Here is a 22,405-nt window from a genome sequence, read left to right on the forward strand (position 1 = left end):
TCGCACGACGTGTGCATAATAGACATAAAACATCGTTTTATATTTTAGATATATTTAACTAAAATGTCTGAATATCTAAAAAAATACCTGCTCACACATAAACAAAACGTGTGGTTTTCTAATTGATTTGCCTAAATAAAATGCAAATTCACTAAACAAAGTACTAATAATTTGATTTAGCTCATTTAGCATCAACATGATTAGTTTATTAGAGTTTATTATTAAATAAATCACATCGTTGCCGTTAGGTTTAGATTTGATTATGTAGCCTATATTTGGTTCTCACATAATCAAATGCGTTATCGGAAACAGTTTAATTTAAATCATTTCTAAATCTAAATTTGTGACTCGAAATCGTCAGCAAAACTGATAATGAAAGCAAAGCAACATTAATTCGCGCTGCCGAAAATCAAAAAGCAAACCAAACAGTTTACAAAAAAATATTTAACAGTTTTAGAGAACATCTCTTTACGAGTGCATTGGAAGGGATAACAGAAAGCTCGTTTACTTCCAATATAATCATATAATTTAAACACTGGCATGTATAATTTAGGCACGCAATAATTTGCATGGGAATTTTATTGTTTGTAATTGACGCAGTGATTGTGCAGAGCAACATTATTCGGTTTTATGTCTATATAACGCTTTTGGACATTTATATGTTGCCTTGCACAATTAGTGCACGTCTTTAAAACGAGCTGGGTATAACATATGCGATCAGCAGGCAGCGTTCAAACTTATGTGGCATTTCTCGTTCCCCCATCAAAAGCTCTGGCGCTTTCTTCAGCCTTATGGAGCAAAATTTCGACAACAATGCGCACGGCCCTTTAGTTCAAAGCGCCCATCAGCGGGTCTACCCGTAGACCTTTCTTCTCCCTCTTTTCATTCGGAGTTTGGAAAAGCACTACAGGGCCAAGGCGCTCCTAATACCTTCTGATGGGGATTGAATTAATTATCTCCAATAACACAATTGTGCTTGGCCAACGAAAAGAGCAAAGCAATACCCCTTCAGAATCACACACACGAAAGAAAGGCCCTTTCAAAGGGCGAGAGAGAGAAGAGGGAGAGATCTCTATCCGACATCAGCTTTAGAAGCAGCTGCTTTTCCATTAAAAATGATACGGGAGAAGTTTATTAGAGCTTTGTGCCCCTCTAATATGCATCGACCATGTCAGGTTGGTGGTCTCCCACTCCCCTCGTGGTGTTTCGTGTTTTGTGTCTTCATTATTCTACAGCAGGGGCTCTTGGAGAGAAACGGCCAGTTGCTTTCGTTGGAGTTTCATTGGGCGGATGCACAGTGCATTTCTTCTCCTTGTTATTTTTTTATTTATTAATTATCCGATTTGAAATAACGCAATATTTCAAATTTGCACTCTTGAAATTAAAGGTTCTTTATTGGCATATAGTTTCGTAAGAACCATTAACATCCATGGAAGCTTTCTAAGTTTCTTTATAGTAAAAAAAAGGGGGTTCTTTACATTATTAAAATATTTTTTTACACTACGGAAAAAGGTTATTTTAAGAACTGTTCACTGAAAGGTGGATCTTATATTTTGGAACCTTTAATTAAATTTCATCTCAAAAATATAAAAAATGGTTTTATTCTATCATTTATCAAATGAAATATTAAGCTTATCCAATTCAACAATGTACAATTTGATTCAACCAACACAAATTTATAAGCTCGATCAGAACCTGGGAAAAGCAAAAACGTCCCATAGAAAATGTCCACTATATTTGTATAAATAAACAGCTACTATGAGAAGAACAGAAGCAGACAGAGAAAAAGAGAGAGCTTGAAATATTTGGTGTCGTTATAGCAACCGGATCAGTGGTGCTTTTCTCTGAGGGTCATTCAATATGTGCAGGCGAAACACGGTTTTAATTAAAGCGTATAAAAGTTTTTTTGTAAGTCGATGATCACGCACATTGAATTTGGGGGTGCTAATGGGGCATTTCACTCGGCATGCCCCGATAAACACAGCATCCAGCCTCCACACCCGCTCTGAACATCCACATATCAAACAAATCATTTACAACACGCACATCTCAAACAAATCATTTAAGAACGCGCATCTCAAAACAAAAACTTTGGGCCCGAGGAAGAAAAGTTGCGCCATCAAAGGGCAAGCGTTTTCCATAGGGATGTGGCGGGACACCCAGGTTGTGCCATTTCCACGGAAACCTATAGGAGGAAAATCGACAAGCTTGTCCTGGTGTCGGCCGTTTATTTGAGGGGAGGGACACTCAGCGGCACGTCTGGCCTAAACAGCCCTTTCTTTATTCACCGGTGCATCTAACATATTTCTGAGTACATAATCGATCAGGCTGAAGAAGAGCTCTGTTGAAGGACGGACAGGGAAAGGCAACATTAAGCATGCTTATATAATTGTTTGGGGTATCTAGTCTTCGGTAAAGGTCGACATATCTCTTTGGCCCGTTTTATGTTTGTAAATTATCAGCATGCAAAGCACTTCCCATTAAACACTCGCAACACATGATGAAGAATTCAAAGAATCATTAGGGTTTTATATAGTTTTTTTTAAATACACAGACCTGGATATATATATAGAGAGAGAGATTTTGTGCTTCCAAAAATTTGCTGATTTTCATTATTAATAATTAATAAAAAAAAAAAATTGGGCTGTGATTTTAAAGTTACTAAAAGCAAAATATCTTAAATAATTAAAAGTATTAAAAGCAATGAGCAATTGCAAATATTTTAACCCAGCACAACATTTAGTGAATGTAACTCGAATTGTTGAATTGTTGTGTTTAGAACATGATTATGTCGTTTTAAAATGAATTTTAATTAAAAATATTTTTCCTTATTTCATATTCACTCAAATTATTACACATTAATAAGCAATACATTTTTGAGTCATGTAAAAAACAAAAAACAAATATTTAACTAATTTGCAACTATATTATCTATTAGTGGATTACACAATTTGATTTGATTTGATGTTTTTTTATTTTAAATGTGACCCTGGACCACAAAACCAGTCTTAAGTAGCACGGGTGTGTTTGTAGCAATAGCCGTAAATTATTTTATGCCAAAAATCATTAGGATATTAAGTAAAGATCAGGTTCCATGAAGACATTTTGTACTTTTCCTACTGTATATCATAATGTAATTTTTGATTAGTAATATGTATTGCTAAGAAGTTTCAAAGACGATTTTCTCAATATTAGATTTTTTTGCATCCTCAGATTGCAGATTTTCAAATAGTTGTATCTCAGCCAAATATTGTCCTATCCTAACAAACACATCAATGGAAAGCTTATTTATTCAACTTTTAGATGATGTGTTAAAAAAAGACCCTTATGTCTGGTTTTGTGGTCCAGGGTCACAAATATATTTAAAAGATTTATTCCTCAATTTCTGTTATTACTATATCTAAAAACACTATTTGATAAATCACAGAAAGAATTTTTTATTAAATAACATTTAAGAGTAAATACCGAACAAGCGTTAATCATAAATACTGATTGTGTCGATTGCTACACCTTATATTGTTGTTTTAACTCCCTTTATTCATTTGGGATAAAAGTCAAATATCTATAGTCCAGTCTGTCCATCACCAAATCCAACACAAAAAAAATCAATCCCAGCTTGATCCAAAAATAGCTGGCTTTCTATGAAAAATAAAGTCTCAGTACCTCACAAAGTAATTGTCCAGTCAAATCTCCCTTGTTTAACCAGACTTAACGTCACAGTGTAAGTAAAAAATCGACCGAGGTGAGAAGAAAGCAAGCAAGAAAGAAAACCTTTGGAGTAGCAGATAGAGTGTGGAGGTAAAGGGCTGGCAGCAGTAGTTTCATTGGTGACTGCGGAGAGAATGTGGTTAAACATTTACGATGGCGTTTCTGAGCCTGGGCTGGAATGAGAACAGGGCTGAGAGAAAGAACGCCACTTCCAGCCTGTGTTTGCCCAGGCCAGGCTTCGGCTGTTTGCTCAGAGTTAAATGCTGCAGCCTGGTCACCAGATGTGGCCGTCTGCTCGGGTCGCCCGACGGCCAGTCGAGTCAGATGACTTTTCGGACACTGCCAGTGCCCACTTTCTTCCGTAACACCTCCACCAGCCGCTCCAACCTGAGAAAGAGAGGGAAGGCAGAAATAAGTGATTGTGTAAATGAAAGAAGAGCAAGACAAACGCAGGCCAGCTCTTAGCTGTTTTCTCCTCACACAAGGGCGCTCTTGGAGGAACCGAAAGTTGCGGAGAGTGGATGTAGACACTTCTTAAAGTGGGTGAGACATCCATGCTGGTGTCAATGCCCAAATCCTCCAAATATCCGCCTGCCTTTACTCCGGCAAACAGAAGCCTGTGTGTGGTGTCATGTGATTGGTCGGGGTGAGTAAACCTGTGCTTATGAGGGCGATGATCCCACAGACTCTGTGGAAATGGAGGGAGATCTAGATGGGTGAAGGGATTCTTCAGGAGCAAATGAATAATGGCGAACCAAGGCAGACCTGCTTCTCTCCATCCAAACAAATGCTGGTTCTGCTCCAAAAAATATACTCTTCAGACACTTTCCCATTACTTCGATTCATGTGATAATATGCTAAATAATGTGACCATATGAAAAATAGATGCCAGGCATCTTAATTTAATGTTTATAAAACAAAATCACTTTAAACTAATACTTAAAAATATTCAAGCTACATGAAAATTTAAGGCGATTTTCTCAATATTGAGATTTTTTTGCACCCTCAGATTCCAGATAGTTGTGTCTCAGCCAAATATTGTCCTATCCTAACAAACCATACATCAATGGAAAGCTTATTTATTAAAAAAATAAGGGTCCAGGGTCACATATTTTCCACATACATTTTATTTAAATGTAATTAATAGAAGTTATTTGTGTAAAAATGACCAAAAACACACACAATAAAACTACTAAAACCATAAACATCTTAAAACAAATATAAAATCTATAAGCAAATCTTAGATTTGTTCAGGTTGCAATTTCTGAATTAAATGTGACAGACACATACACAAAAATAGAAAACTGTATGCACAAATTTCAGTAATCGATTTTAGACAATGCATAAATTATACAAGATTTTTACACTTTATCAAGAAACTATGTCACCCTGGACCACAAAAAATAATTTTTTCAAAATCTGGAATAAAAAAAATAAAAAAAAAATCTAAAATTGCTTTATTATCCTATCCTAAGAAACCACACATCAATGGAAAGCTTATTTATTCAGCTTTCAAATGTTGTATAAATCTCAATTTAAAAAAATTGACCCTTATGACTGGTTTTGTGGTCCAGGGTCACATATTTTCCACATACATTTTATTTAAATGTAATTACTAGAAGTTTTTTGTATTTTTGTATGTTTGTATGCACAAATTTAAGTAATCGATTTTAGACGATGCATAAACTAAATTGCAAGATTTTTACATTTTATCAAGAAAATATATGTGGACCTCCAAAAAAATCATTATTTAAAAATCTGGAATCTGACGAAAAAATAAATAAATAAAAATGAATTGCGACAGACAGACACATCCACAATGTGACAGACACATAAATAAAAAAAAAGAAAATTGTATGCATAAATTTCAGCAATTGATTTTAGACAATGCATACATTTTTACACTTTATCAAGAAATATGTGACCCTGGACCACCAAAAAATTATTATTGGAAAATCTGGAATCTAAGGGTACAAAAAAAAAAAAAAAAAATACTGAGAAAATCACCTTTAAAGCTGTTTAAATTAAGTTAGCAATGCATATTACTAAATCAAAAATTAAGTTTTGATATATTTATGGTAGGAAATTGACAAAATATCTTCATGGAACAAGATCTTTACTTAATATCCTAATGATTTTTGGCATAAAAGAAAAATAGATAATTTTGATCCATTTAAAAGACCGGTTTTGTGGTCCACAGCCACATTTGGTGTTTGTGTATCCAATTTTCAGTACTTACTCAGGGATCTGAAAATCAGACTTGAAATTTAAGTATTTAATAAATGATTTACATCATGAATGAAATGCATGCATGACAAATGCAGAAGGTTATTGAAAGCTCAGGATTGTTAAACCCAAGCTTTTTCAAAGAAAAAGAGCTGATAACATGGAGTTCAAGCGGTCTTCCAACAACAAAGCAAGCCTAGCTCTATCAGAGCCTTCATAGAAATCCTGATAAGACGTGCTTAGCATAGGCAGTGCTAGTATTGTCTACTGAGGTTTCTCAGTCTTATCAAGTGAGCATATGGGAGTGGTCTGACCCAAGCCTTGCTCCCGCCGAAGTCTCCACCTGTTTTCCCGCACAGGGAGACTGAAGAGCAGCCGCAGGACCATATGTACTTCTCAGAGGCGCTCTACGGCCGAGAGAAATGCGTCACTTTGGGGGGAAGACGAGGGGGATGGGATGGTTCAAAACAGCAGACTAATATTTATAAAAGGTCACTGTTGCTAAATGAACAGGCCACGCACATGAGCATATATACATACACAAGCAAACAGCCTTCATATCGCACATGCGATCCACTTCCACCCAAAACACACAAACATGCAGACAGACACCTCAAGACTGTCTCTCTCCTCCATAAACATGCACGGAAACACCTTTCCCCCTTGTGTGCAAATTTTTAGCGTTTTAAATATATTCATTAGCCTCCCTGTCATGTTTGCACAATTAACAGGTCTGCCTTTCCGTGGCAGGATCTCCAAGGTGTGCCTGCGGGCTGGGGAGGATTTGGTGAACACTGTTTGCAGAGAGTGGCCGTAAACCCAAACATACACGCGAGGGAAGAGCCGGCAAAAGCGCAAATCCCGATTAAGAATTCACCGAGTCGCAAAACCAACAATTCCAGCTCAAATAGCACAGAGTAAACAGCAGCCGTGCATAAATTCTAAACAACAGCACGTTTTATGTATGGCACGACAACATATCCATGTTTCAATGCAAAAGAAGATCCTGTTCGTAATCTATAATTATGCCATGACAACGCCTGACAAAAACGCTTACATGAAATGCTATAAGATCATGCTGATAACTCGGCTGTGGTGGGATTTTTAGCGTTGCACAAGATGCAGAACTGTACAAAAAGAGGCCTGTGACAGATAGATGAGCCTGTGAGGCTGTAGCAGCATGAGACCAGTTTTTATTAATATATATGCTTTTATTTTGAATTTAAAATATAAATATATATTTATATATAGTTTGTATTAATATCCTAAATTAGCTTTATTTTTTTCATTTAAATTTTAGTCAAAGTTTTAGTAATTTTGTTGTCATTTTTATTATTTTAAATTATTTTTAAGTTTATTTTAGTTTTTTTGTAATTTTTTTATTAGTTTTTGTTTTTTATACAAAACCTAATAAAAATGTATTTCAGTTTTAGTTAAAAAAATTTTTGGTACATTAATTTAATCTACAGTCAAACCAAAAATTATTCAGACAACAGGACACTATAGTAGTTCTTCATACAGTGGACTACCAGTAAAACTGATCAAAATTTGGGACCAAAAATTATTCAAACACTTTGACCTGACCATGTTTTGCATTAGTGTTTTTTCATTAATTGCAAATGTGACCTTTTCACATCACAGACTGAACAAAATTAAGAATTGCTTGGTAATTGGTCAACAAAGTATTGATAGTTGTGTAAATATTGTCATACTAACAGTTGTCTGTTTTGGTTGATTGTAATCCATTGCATACCTTTCTATCAAAGATATCTGACATTATCAAGATGAATTTGTTCTGACACACAACTCTGAGTTCTATTTTATTACCATTTTTTAAACTATAGCGAATAAACTGTGATAATGTCAGAAATGTTAAAGGTGCCTGAATGAATTTTGGTTTGACTGTATCTATCTATCTATCTATCTATCTATCTATCTATCTATCTATCTATCTATCTATCTATCTATCTATCTATCATCTATCTATCTATCTATCTATCTATCTATCTATCTATCTATCTATCTATCTATCTATCTATCTATCTATCTATCATCTATCTATCTATACTTTTTTTATCGTTTCAGTTAGTAAACATCCTTGTAGTCAGTAATAACCCTGGATGAGATGTACCAGCCACAGCCCATTTGTGGGCCGTCGGGCCAATGAAAAGGTCCTTTGTACGCTTCTCACGGCCAAATTTGATTCAGCAGGTCATTAGACATTCAGCTCAGCTCCTCCGTCAATGGGTCTGGAGGACCGCACTCAGGTGCCACATTCTGGGCTGGCGCTGGGCTTCCTCCTCCCCGGTTCGCCTGCTGTGGGAGCCCAGAGGCCGGTCGCATCACCCCTGCATTCTTCTCACCGTCATGCGACGAGGCCCACGTCAGAGCGGCTTCCCACAGGCTGCCCGGAGCCCGGTGAGTGCAGGGCATCCATCTGAATGTCAGCTAGCGGTCAGGTGTGACTAGCGCGATTCCCCTCCCGCTTACTGTGGACGATCCTAGTTGTACAGACACGTAGAAGCTGACACTCATGTTATCCTTTGCTCTATGAGACAAAATAGCTGTCACCTCGACCCTAACCATCACCATCAAGAAAAATGTGTTGTTTCAACAAAAACTCAACACAATACACAAAAGGAGGAATAAAAAAAAAAATCTTCATATTTCACATTATTTTCCATAAAACTTTATTTTCCCCTAAAAGGTTCATAGTAGTACCTTAAGAGCACATATTACTACTCTAAAGTACAAATATACAGCTTTTAGGGGTAGATAATGTGATAAGATAGAAGTAGATAAGTTGCTGTTGTATGGCTAAAGGTACAATATTTGCACATTTGCACATTGAGTTTTTATGGCTAACTAAAACTAAAAACAGGAAAAAAATATTGTAACTTGAAATAAAATGCTAAAAAAAAATTACTTCAGCTAGTTGCCAAAGCAACATTTCTCATTTCAATTAATGTGCTAAAATAACTAAAGCTTAAAGTAAAATAAAAATTCATACTTACTAATAAAAACTGCAAACTTTAACTAAGAATTAAAAAGAAATAATGTAATGTAATATAATATAATATAATATAAAAACACTTGTGACCCTGGACCACAAAACCAGTCATAAGGGTCAATTTTTTTTTTAAATTGAGATGTATGCAGCATCTGAAAGATGAATAAATAGTCTTTCCATTGATGTATGGTTTGTTAGAATAGGACAATATTTGTTTGAGATACAACTGTTTGAAAATCTGGAATCTGAGGGTGCAAAAAAATCTAAATTGAGAAAATCACCTTTAAAATTATTCAGATCAAGTTCTTAGCAATACATAAAAAATGATAAATATAAAAAGTTTTGATATATTTACAGTACCAAATTTACAAAATATCTTTATGGAACATGATCTTTACTTAATATCCTAATGATTTTTGCCATAAAAGAAAAAAACATTTGACCCATACAATGTATTGTTGGCTATTGCTACAAATATACACATGCTACTTATGACTGGTTTTGTGTTTCGGGGTCACATTTTATTATAATGTACTTACTCTCATGTCATTTCAAAGCAGTTTGACTTTCTGTGTAACACACAAGATGATATTAACATTTTTTTCCCACGCAATGAAATTCAGTGAGGTCCAACATTTTAAAAAATATCTTCTTTTGTGTTCCACAGAACAAAGAGAGTCATGAGCGTGAATAAATGATGTTCATTTTTGGGTGAACTATTCCTTTAAGAACTGATCTGGCACTAATTCAGGGCCTGGAGCAATAAATAACATGCTGATTCTCAGAATACAGGGAACTTGTTAACTTCCAGTAATACTACACAGAGACTCTTCCAGTAGTCCTGCACAGGGGTGAAATGAGCTATGCTGCAGACAGTAGTGACTCACACGACTGAACCTTGCACTGTGCACGCCGCTTGGTCAGACCAATGTACACAAACAAGCTGCTCTGATACACACTTGCTGTCTAGGTGAGGACAGCAGTGCCGGTCAAAGCAAAGTGCATTGTGGGATATGGAGTTTCATGTCATGCAGCAGAGGCTGTGTGATCTCACCTCTGAAAATGGAAACCCTTCAGAGCGGGATGTGTAAACAGTGCACTAAAGTTCTGTCATTGTGATGGGGTGGTAGGGGGTTCTCTCTGTGTTTTGAGCACCCCCTCAGCTCAGCATCTCCACCCCCTTTGGTTAATTCATCATGTAAATAGATCAGCAGGCCAGCCTGTGTTTGCTTTGCGTGGGGAGCCCCCCATGCGAGCGAGACAAGAGGGAGAGAGAGGGAATATCTACCAGACAACCAGTTTTTATAAATGTACAGAACAGATCAGGAGGCCAAGGTTAGGGAGACTAAGAGAACAGGCTTTAAAAATGTTCAGTAAGTGCAGAAATATCTCCAAACAGAAATAATCAGGCTTCTTTAATGGAACACAAAAGTAGAATTTTTGGAGAATGTTCATGCAATTGGAAAAACACCTGCAAATTAAGAAAACATCATCAATTTGACAACACACATGCTGCAAATACTTACAACGTTAAAAAAAATACATAAAGCATGCCTACTCACAACAGAACCGAAAACAGAAATGCGCTGCGAGTACTCATAACACAACCAAAAACAGAAACACGCTACAAATACTGACAACACAACCAAAAACAAAAATGTGCTACAAATATAACATAACCAAAATCAGAAACACACTGCAAGTACTCATAACAACTAAAAACAGAAACATACTGCAAATACTCACAACCAAAAGCAGAACATGCTAAAATACTCACAACATGAGTAAAAAATACAGAAACGTGCTATAAATACTCACAACATAAAAACAATGTACTGCAAATACTCACAACACAACCAAAAATAGAAACACGCTGCAAAAGCAGAACGTGCTACAAATACTCACAACACGAGTAAAAAGACATAAACGTGCTACAAATACTCAACACAACCAAAAACAGAAACACGCTGCAAAAGCAGAATGTGCTACAAATACTCACATGAGTAAAAAAAGACAGAAACATGCTACAAATACTCAACACAACCAAAAACAGAAACACGCTGCAAGTACTCACAACACAACCAAAAACAGAAACGCACTGCAAATACTCACAACCAAAAGCAGAACATGCTAAAAATACTCACAACATGAGTAAAAAATACAGAAACGTGCTATAAATACTCACAACATAACAAAAACAATATACTGCAAATACTCACAACACAACCAAAAACAGAAACACGCTGCAAAAAGCAGAATGTGCTACAAATACTCACAACATGAGTAAAAAAAGACATAAATGTGCTACAAATACTCAACACAACCAAAAACAGAAACACGCTGCAAGTACTCACAACACAACCAAAAGCCGAACGTGCTATAAATACTCACAACATGAGTAAAAAAAAATACAGAAACGTGCTATAAATACTCACAACATAACAAAAAACAGAAATGTGCTGCAAATACTCACAACACAACAAAATATTAAAATGCGCTGCAAATACTCTCAACATGAAGAAAAATACAAATACTCTCAACACAACCAAATACAGAAACGCACTGCAAATACTCAGAACACAACCAAAAACAGAAATGCTCTGCAAATACTCACAACACAACCAAATACAGAAACACACTGCAAATAGTTTTTGGGATATTTTTTGGAAATGAACCATGGTTTTGTTACACTATCCATAGTTTAACCGTGGTATTTACAACTGTGGTTATACAAATGGTAAATACATTTCTGTATTTAGTTGTGTTGTGAGTATTTGCAGAGCATTTCTGTGTTTTGAGTATTTTCAGCGTATGTGTTGTCAAACTGATAAAGACGGTGATTCATCTATTTGCATGTGCTTTCCTAACGTGTTGAACTCTGTCAGCCACTGTCCAAACGAATGTTGATTTGGGATTATGGCCTATTTTTAAAATGCTTTCACAGTACTTTTTCATTTTCATGGAAAGAAAAATAGCAGCATGAACATTCTGCATAAAATCTCCTTTTCTTTTTCAAAGAATCAAAGTCAGTCATGCAAGTTTGGAACTTGGAACTAATGAAAAATAACTGACTAAATGAGAGTTAATTGGTTTTTAATTTCTAATTAATTAAAAATGTTTTTTTTTTTTTTATTCCTGTGGTGCAAAGCTAAATTTTCAGCATCATTACTTTATTGTCACATGATCCTTCACAAATTATTCTAATATGAAAATTTGCTAGTCAGGAAGCAAATTATCATATTCTAATATGGTAATTTTCTGCTCAAGAAACATTGAAAATAAGAAATCTTAAAAAAAAAAAAAAAAACTGAAAATCCTAATCATTCTGAACTTTTGACCAGTAGAGTGGAAGTTTAACATGGTTTTGGTATGTTGTTTTTTTGTGACCAGCAGCGCACGTGTCTGTACTCACCTCTGCACTTTCTCATTGGCCTCTTTCTCTCTCTCCTGGGTCAGACACAGCTGGCTCTGAGCGCTCTGAAATTCTGATGTCAGCTGCTGCAGACGGTGCAGCAGGGGCTGAATCTGGGTCTGGGTCTGACTTGAGGTGGCAGGACTGTCCGGACTGGTCTCATCAGACTGATGCAGCACACTAAAAACACAAAAAAGTTTTGATAGATAATTAGTGATAGAGTCAGACATGAATTAAGAGTGTTCACTTGACTGCTCAAATAAAGTGTAACCAAATCTTATGTCAGTATTCAAAAATTATACATCCCCAACTACTTGTTTTAATAAATTTTAAATAATTCCATTTGGAAATGTTTTTGCTGCTTCAATAAAATACTTTTAACTATTAAAAGTTCACCATATTTAAAATCATTCAGCAGAATTCTGCACATTTTCCACTTTATTAAATATAAAATAATGTGAAAAAGGGTACAAATTATGCAAGGGCCAAGTTGGCATCTTAAAAACATCAAACGGTAATATGAACGATAATATTTTATTAACAAAGCCTACACTCTAACTGCAATTGCTAACTTTTAGAGCTATATCTACCTGATTTAACCCATAAAAAACGTTTGTAGGTAAAAATTAATGCATTTAGTTTGATTCAGTGATATTAACTAATTTTTAACTTGATCTTAACTTGAACTTGATTAAATTTATATATTTAGGTTACTATGTTTTCAGTGCATTCTAACAAATGCAGTAGGCAAAGATTATATAATTGTTTATGAATTAAAAAAATATTAACTAATATGAACTGAACTGAATTGGCAAGTGTGTTAATTTCCAAGTAATATCAATTTTAATGCATATAAAAACTACAAAACGACATATCTTTGTTATCCATCGCACACTTCAAAAGCTCCTCGGGAAAGACAATCATCAAAATTACAAGAACAATATAACGGCTGACTGACGGTGTAGCATCAGGCTCATGTTTCATAAGCCAGGAGGAGAAATGCCAATGGTCAAATTTCTTACACAAACATGAAACTTGACCCAGACACAGCGAGAGTATGCTTGCAGTTTACCTGGAGGTGGGAATCATAACTCTATATCAACAGACACATCTAATATTCAAACGGAATGTCAGTACAAGAAACAATATCTGGGGCTAATAATTCCTCAGAATGTCAGCGGAATACATTAGCGCTCTCACGGCGCTGCATCCAACTCGAGGTGAATTTCAGACAGGTGTTTTTCAACAAGGCGTGAGATAACGAGGGTCAAGATAAAAACGGAAAGGTAGGGGCGACGATAGATACATATCAGTCTAACCAACGAACACGAGCAGAACTGTACAACTACTGCCAAAAGCTCAAGTAATCAGCATACATTGCAATGCCACTAACTGTCATAAAAAACAAACTGACTTCTTGAGAAAAGCAACGTTTTAAAGAATAAACATTTCTAATGAAAACATGATGCGGATTTCCTTTGCAAAACAAAACCACCGAAATGCTTAAGTGCTGCCAAGGCTTTGCTATATTTGACATGGCATTTACATTTCAGGTGGCTGCACTCATAAAATGCCCATGCCAATGTGCAAAGATGGCAACAATCAAGAGCTTCATGCAGCAATCTAACAACTGTCATTGAGATGAACAGAATTGCTAATAGATAACATTCTCCACAACATTTTTAATATAAAAGCAGTTATGGCTGTTTTTAACTTGAAATTTGGCTGTTGTCATTTTTATTGCTCATCAGCTGGAAAACTCATTTTAAAAGTGATTCAAAAGAAACTGTTCCTCTGTAACATTATCGTTATATTTGTGGTGTGAACTCTACTATTCTTTTAAATTAAGATTTTTTTTTAATCATAATCATTTTAATTAATTAAAAAAAAAAAAAATTACAGATAATGTACTCCCCGTTTTCAACCAAAATGCTAATTTCTTTCTTTCTTACGTCATATAGAAATTGTTTTGTTTTTTTTGAGGAAAACATTTTAGGATTTCTCTCCATCTAGTTGACCTCTATGGTGCCACCGAGTTTGCACTTCCAAAATGCGTTTTAAATGCAGCTGCAAAGAGCTCTAAACGATCCCAGCTGAGGAATAAGGGTCTTATTTAGCTAAACGATCTGTCATTTTCAAAAAAAAAAAAAAAAAAAAAAATTATATACTTTTTAACCTCAAATGCTCATTTTGTCTAGCTCTGCGTGCAATCCGGTTCAACAGAATTAGGGTATGTCGAAAAACTCCTATCTCATTTTCTCCTCCAACTTCAAACTGCGCTTCATCGCTGAAGTACCGACCAAGTGTTTACAAAATGAATGTGCAAAGAAGGTCAAATCACCCGTTACAAAAAAAGTAAAACAGCGAGGTAGAACGAGAAAATGAATTGGGTGTTTTTTGACATACCCTAACTGTCACGATCAGCAATACACAGAGTATGCATACACATGGCAGAGCTAGACTAGATGTGCATTTGAGGTTTTAAAGTGTATACATTTTTTTTTTTTTTTTCAAAAAATGACTGATTGTTTCACCTTATGCCTCGGCTGAAAATGCATTTTGGAAGTTCAAACTCGTGGGCACCATAGAAGTCCACTATATGGAAATAATTCCTGAAATATTTTCCTCAAAAAACATAATTTATTTACGACTGAAGAAAGAAGGAAATTAACATCTTGGACGACAATGGGGTGAGTATATTATCTGTAAATTTTTGCTAAAATTTTATATAACTAATAGTTATCATCCTAATTTACCAGTTGATTGATTACACTGATACTGTAATTGCAAACATTTTTTCTTGTTTCATTTTTTTGACATATTAAAGTCAAATGTTTTTACAGAGGGGATTTTGTCACTCTATAATTCAGAAAACAAAAAATTCAGGATATAGACAGGAATAAAAATGTAAAGTTTGGTGTGTGTAAGTACTACTGAAGTGGAGATTTATGGCTCAGTGTAGAAGAAAAAAATAATTTTGAGAAAATGGCCTTTAAAAATATGTATTGTAATTGAAATCTATTGACACAAATAGATGAAGTGCTATAAAAGAAACATTTAACAGTGTCTTTTTTGGATATTTTCTTTCCACTAGTCTAAAAAAAAAAACTTTATGAAAAACCAAAACGCCCAAAATCTCAAACTTGACAGGTGCATGAAAAAACTGTGTTTATAGCGCAAATAGTTTGACCTTTTACTGGACCTTCTTATTCTTCTAGTATCATTCAAAGAAATAGCTTGCAAAATAACCTGGATAGACTTCCTTGGTTGTTGTGTGGTTACTTACTGTATATCTAATAGATTTTAATCACCTGTATTATTGTCCGTCAAATAAAAAAAGTTATTTTGCCTCCTCTCAACAATACTGTTTTCTATGCTTCAAGCAGGGTTGCCATGTCCATGGTTTTCCCACAGAATTTGGGATACTTTTAAACTGTTGCCATGGGTTAATTTTTCCCCCGCGGTTTAATGGTTTGACATATTGCATAAAGTATATTTGACTGAAATGCTTGTACGAAAATATTTGATATTATACCAATTATAAAACTGCAGTAGATGTTAAATTTTGTGAAGGAGGGCCACTGGTAAGGAGCTCTTGAGCTGGGTTTATGATCACTACGATATATGTGACCCTGGACCACAAAACCAGTCTTAAGTAGCATGGGTATATATACAGCAATAGCCAACAATACAGTGTATGGGTCAAAATGATCGATTTTTCTTTTATGACAAAAATCATTAGCATATTAAGTAAAGATCATGTTCCATGAAGAGATTCTGTAAATTTACTACCATAAATATATATTAAAACTTAATAATAAAAATAATATGCATTGCTAAGAACTTCATTTGGACAACTTTAAAGACGATTTTTTTTAACCCTCAGATTGCAGATTTTCAAATAGTTGTATCTCTGCCAAATACAAACCATACATCAATGGAAAGCTTATTTATTGAGCTTTAAGATTATGTATAAATCTCAATTTCCAAAAAATTGACCCTTATGACTGGTTTTGTGTTCCAGGGTCACATATTGGTTTTCGACAGTAAAATATGTACTTTGCATATTTAGAGTTTTAATATTTGGACTACTTTTGTTACTCATACCTGGCAACCCTGGCTTTAAGGTGCTTAAAAAGCTGTCAACAAACTGCAAGGGACTAATATGCTTTAACATAACACAAAGAGCATGGAGATGTCAATATCAGGTCTAAATAATGATGACACCTGCTCCCCTTTTCATTCAAGCAGAAACCAGATGAACGGCTGTAAAAACACACACAGGTACACCGTGCTCACCTGCGACCACAGACATACAGAAAACCATAGCGCTATTAAGTGGGCATTCATATTAGCCAGGCAAACAATGCTTTTAATACAATGGCACGATTAGCTGACAATACAAAACGTCTGTCTGGCTTACATGCCTGTATGTGACAGAGACATCAAAAGTGATTGGCAGCAGTTTTTGTCTTTTGGCTGTATGTTGTTGCCCTGAAGTCATATTACTCATTCAGTCTTGCTAATTAGTTCCAGGAAGGTTTGCATGTCAGGTTCTTCCTTTAAATTTTTTTTCTTTTTTTTTTTAAGGCAGGAGGTAATCAATTCTGATGCGATATTGATGGTCGAGAAAGTGATGTAAAGTTGTGTGCTTTGTTTAATTAAATGCAAACATATTGGGTACAAAGGTCCAATGACAGTGACAAACAAGGGCAGAGAAGCATTGCCACACTATGGATTATCTTATCTAAGTCCACCCACCCCCCCACAGACACAACTGGTCCATCCTGGTCCCCACTTTATGAGAATCATTATAGCAGGATATATGACGATCATGTCCCGCTCAGAGAAACGCCGATGTTTACTACACAGAAGCTGTGAAGGATGTGATTATACTACAGTCTTAAAAATAAAGGTTCCAAAAGGTGTTTTTGCAGCAATGGCATAGAGGAACATTTTTTTTCAATTAGTGCAAATTATATTTTAATAATCTGAAGAATCTTTTTTTTCCACTAGAAAGAACCTATTGTTGGAATGGATGTTAAAAGTTCTTTGTGGAGCCTCAGATTTGAATTAAAATCCATTATTATTAAGAGACATACACAAATGAAAATTTGCTAAACACTGACAAACTCTCAGGGCATTCAACATGTAGATGAGTTTGTTTCTTCATCAGAACAGATTTGGTGAAATTTAGTATCACTTGCTCACAATCGATCCTCTGCAGTGAATAGGTGCCGTCAGAATGAGAGTCCAAACAGCTGATAAAAAAAAAAATCACAATAATCCACAACCATTCCACATGACTACAGTCCATCATTTAATGTCTTGTGAAGTGAAAAGCTACGTTTATAGTAAATAAAAAGTCCAAAGCCTCAGGCCATTCAACATGCAAATAAGTTTGTTTCTTTATCAGAACAGATTTGGAGAAATTTAGCATTACTTTGCTCACCAGTGGATCCTCTGCAGTGAATGGGTGCCGTCAGAATGAGAGTCCAAACAGCTGATAAAAAAAAACACAGTAACATCACATCTCCAGTACATCACATAACATCTTGTAAAGTGAAAAGCAGCATGTTTTTAAGAAACAAATCCATAATTAAGGCCTTATAACTAGCAGAAAGCAGTATTATGGATAGAGGACTCATACTTAAAATATAAAGCCCTATTAATGAATTTATTTACTACAAACATTTAGCTTTTCACTTCGCAAGATGTTAACGGATGGACTGGTGTAGTGATGTAGACTACACTGTAAAAAATGTTTTTGAAAAAAAGTAGTTTCAACTTAAAAAAAATATTTGTGCTGCCTTAAAATTTTAAGTTTACTCAACTCAAATATCCACATTTTCTCATAGTACAACTTAACATTTCATGTTGACTAAACTTAACATTTTAAGGCAGCGCAAACACTTACTTTAAGTTGAAACAACTTTTGATTTTTTTTTTTTTTGGACACTCATTCTGACCCAGAGGATCCACCATTGTAATGCTACATTTCTCCAAATCTGTTGCAATGTTGAAACAAACTCACCTACATCTTGGATGGCCTTGAGTAAATTTTGAGCAATCGATTATTTATTCATTTATTAAATTTTTTTTGGGTGAACTATTTTACAGGGTTCGTACAGATACTGTAAAATGAAATTCCATGACTTTCAAAGACTTTTCAAGCACTACTTTTTTGTTTTTTTTAAGGACTTCAATCAGAGATCTCACTTATCAAACAATGTCTTCTCTTTCAAAATAAAATTACGGTTAATTTTCTTAAAGGAGTTGTATTTGTGTATACTTTCTTTTTCTTTGTTTTGTTTTTATAACTGTACTGCCTTAATAGTTTGATGTTTTCTACTGTACAAAAAAAAAAAAAAGAAAAAAAAAAGATACGCGAAATCCTGATCTGAAACAACTGATTTGCAAAACGCATTCTGAAGTCCCAAACTGAATCAAATGATTCGCTAACCTGCACAGAAGTCTCGATCTGAATCAAATTATTGGCGAACCGCGCTCCAAAGTTCTGATGTGAAGCAAAGGATTTGCGAACCTGCTCTGACGTTAAATTAAATAATTCGCAACACATGCTCTGAAGTCCCAAAATGAATCAAATGATTCGCAAACCTGCACCGAAGTCTGGATTTGAATCAAATGATTTGCGAACCGCGCTCCAAAGCTCCAATCTAAATCAAATGGTTTTGAAATACACGCTCCGAAGTCCCAAACTGAATCAAATGTTTCGAAATACAGGCTCTGAGGTCCCAAACTGAATCATATGTTTCGAAATACAGGCTCTGAGGTCCCAAACTGAATCAAATGTTTCGAAATACAGGCTCCGAAGTCCCAAACTGAATCAAATGTTTCGAAATAAAGGCTCTGAGGTCCCAAACTGAATCAAATGTTTCGAAATACAGGCTCTGAGGTCCCAAACTGAATCAAATGTTTCGAAATACAGGCTCCGAAGTCCCAAACTGAATCAAATGTTTCGAAATACAGGCTCTGAGGTCCCAAACTGAATCAAATGTTTCGAAATACAGGCTCCGAAGTCCCAAACTGAATCAAATGTTTCGAAATACAGGCTCTGAGGTCCCAAACTGAATCAAATGTTTCGAAATACAGGCTCTGAGGTCCCAAACTGAATCAAATGTTTCGAAATACAGGCTCTGAGGTCCCAAACTGAATCAAATGTTTCGAAATACAGGCTCTGAGGTCCCAAACTGAATCAAATGTTTCGAAATACAGGCTCTGAGGTCCCAAACTGAATCAAATGTTTCGAAATACAGGCTCCGAAGTCCCAAACTGAATCAAATGTTTCGAAATACAGGCTCTGAGGTCCCAAACTGAATCAAATGTTTCGAAATACAGGCTCCGAAGTCCCAAACTGAATCAAATGTTTCGAAATACAGGCTCTGAGGTCCCAAACTGAATCAAATGTTTCGAAATACAGGCTCTGAGGTCCCAAACTGAATCAAATGTTTCGAAATACAGGCTCTGAGGTCCCAAACTGAATCAAATGTTTCGAAATACAGGCTCCGAAGTCCCAAACTGAATCAAATGTTTCGAAATACAGGCTCTGAGGTCCCAAACTGAATCAAATGTTTCGAAATACACGCTCTGAAGTCCCAAACTGAATCAAATGATTCGCGAACCTGCACAAAGTCTTTATCTGAAACAAATTATTTGCGAACCACGCTCCAAAGTTCCGATGTGAAGCAAAAGATTTGCGAACCTGCTCCGAAGTTCCAATCTAAATCAAATGATTTACGACACACGCTCTGAAGTCCCAAACTGAATCAAACGATTTGCAAACCTGCACCGAAGTCTGGATTTGAATCAAATGATTTGCAAACCACGCTCCAAAGTTCCGATGTGAAATCCTGCTCTGAAGTTGCAAACTAAGTCAAATGATTCACAACACATGCTCCGAAGTCCCAAACTGAATCAAATGATTCGCGAACCTGCACAAAGTCTCTATCTGAAACAAATTCTTTGCGAACCACGCTCCAAAGTTCCGATGTGAAGCAAAAGATTTGCGAAACTGCTCCGAAGTTCCAATCTAAATCAAATGATTTACGACACACGCTCTGAAGTTCCAAACTGAATCAAACGATTTGCAAACCGGCACCGAAGTCTGGATTTGAATCAAATGATTCGCAAACCACGCTCCAAAGTTCCGATGTGAAAACCTGCTCTGAAGTTGCAAATTAAATCAAATGATTCACAACACATGCTCTGAAGTCCCAAACTGAATCTAATGATTCACGAACCTGCACCGAAGTCTTGATCTAATTCAAATGATTCGCAAACCATGCTCCAAAGTTCTGATGAGAAGCAAAAGATTTGTGAACCTGCTCCAAAGTTCCAATCTAAATTAAATGATTTACGATATGCACTCTGAAGTTCCAATCTAAATCAAATGATTTGCGACACACGCACCGAAGTCTCGATCTGAATCAAATGATTCGCAAACCTGCACCGAAGTCTCGATCCGAATCAAATGATTCACAAACCTGCACCGAAGTCTGGATTTGAATCAAATGATTTGCGAACCGCGTTCCAAAGTTCTGATGTGAAGCAAAAGATTTGCAAACCTGCTCCGAAGTTGCAAATTAAATCAAATAAATTGTGATACGTGCTCCGAAGTCCTGTTCTGAATCAAATGATTCGTGATACGCGACCCAATTGAAGCGCTTCAAAACAGTGAGTCACTTTAAAAAAACTCAGTTTCACTCATCACTACATGCTTTTTATTTGTTTTTGTTTACTAGTTTTACTAACTGAAATAAGCGGAAAAAAGTATTTTGTGCATGAATTTTGTGTAAAAAGATATTAAAGATATATAAAACTTATTTCATAGATACACTGTCTTTCAATAATTCAAGCACTTTTTAAGTACCTCTTCAGGAATATTGCTTCGATTAAATTTCAAAAAGTCAAATTCAAGTACTTCAAGCACCTTGTACGAACCCTATATTTAAGTATGAGCAACAGTAATAATGACTAGATATAAAAGAAATACTAACTCCCCTTGTACATTGTGCATTCAACCAAACATATGCTACTCGTTAAAAACAGTGTATGTTGGTCTAGTTATAAAGGTTGCCAGACAAGCGACCTGAGGACTGTGTTAAACATTAACCAGAACCGTAAGATACCTGATCACAGGGGTGGGATCCCAACGAACCTGCCCTCTAACTCTACAGGCCAGTTAAACATTAACACCACCACAAAATGCTATCAGATGGGAAATGTAAAATAACCTTTTAATAGAGCGCATTTATCTACAGGCAAAAAAGTACATAGAGACTACCGTCAAAGCAGAGACAGACATTCTACTGACAGATGTCTATAGCAACCTGATGTGGATGTAAACTAACTACCGACCACATCCCACTGTCAGCCATTCCTAACCCCAATCACTCATGCTGACAGCTGCTGATAAAGGCCGTGGTTGTTTCAATATGTCTCGTTCCCTCAATAGAACACAGAAATATGAGAACACACCCAATGGCGAACACAAACAGCAAAGTTGTGATCACTCGTTCATGAAAAAACGAATTTCTTGCACTGAGCCCAGGCAGGAACGCTGCTGTGTGTATGGATAAAGCAGCCACTGCTTGCTGGGAGGGGTTCCATGCAATCTACGAAATGTATTTTGCTGCACAGAACGGCGAAGGCGGCTAATGCAGCGGCTACAGTTTGCTCTGTTTTGGGGATAAAGTCTGTTAATGCCACAGGCGCTATAAATATCACATAAATTCAAAGTTTCCATCTAGCAATGTGGCATAACTACTGGTGTTATCAACATCCAAGGATTTCCGAGAATAAGTAATTTCAGCTCAATCGGCGGGGGTTTGAACCAAACAGGGAAAACACAAGAAAATGGAAATAAATGCCACTGATAATCAGTTCACTGAGAGCTGAATGATTAGAAATCTCTGTAAAGATCAGACAACTTGCTACTGTTTTACCTCATATACAAAGTTAATAATAAACACAAATATCAAACACCAAAATGAGGGAGAGACTCCAGAAAATGACTGTGGCTCAAATCG

At 35.8% G+C, this 22,405-nt stretch overlaps 1 protein-coding gene across 1 annotated transcript in view; it reads right to left on the bottom strand.

Moving 5' to 3' along the window:
* Positions 1–1,565: 1,565 nt before the first annotated feature.
* The window catches only part of mipol1 (mirror-image polydactyly 1), a 93,981-nt gene continuing 73,141 nt past the window's right edge, over positions 1,566–22,405 (bottom strand). Inside the window, exons 13-14 of the mRNA XM_073827371.1 lie at positions 12,357–12,536; positions 1,566–4,095 (exon numbers count right to left, since the gene is read on the bottom strand). Of these exons, the coding sequence (XP_073683472.1) occupies positions 4,029–4,095; positions 12,357–12,536 (247 nt within the window). The 3' untranslated portion in view covers positions 1,566–4,028. The remainder of the gene's footprint in view (positions 4,096–12,356; positions 12,537–22,405) is intronic.

The sequence above is a fragment of the Garra rufa genome, chromosome 21 (assembly GCF_049309525.1).
Source record: "Garra rufa chromosome 21, GarRuf1.0, whole genome shotgun sequence".
Lineage (NCBI taxonomy): Eukaryota > Metazoa > Chordata > Actinopteri > Cypriniformes > Cyprinidae > Garra > Garra rufa.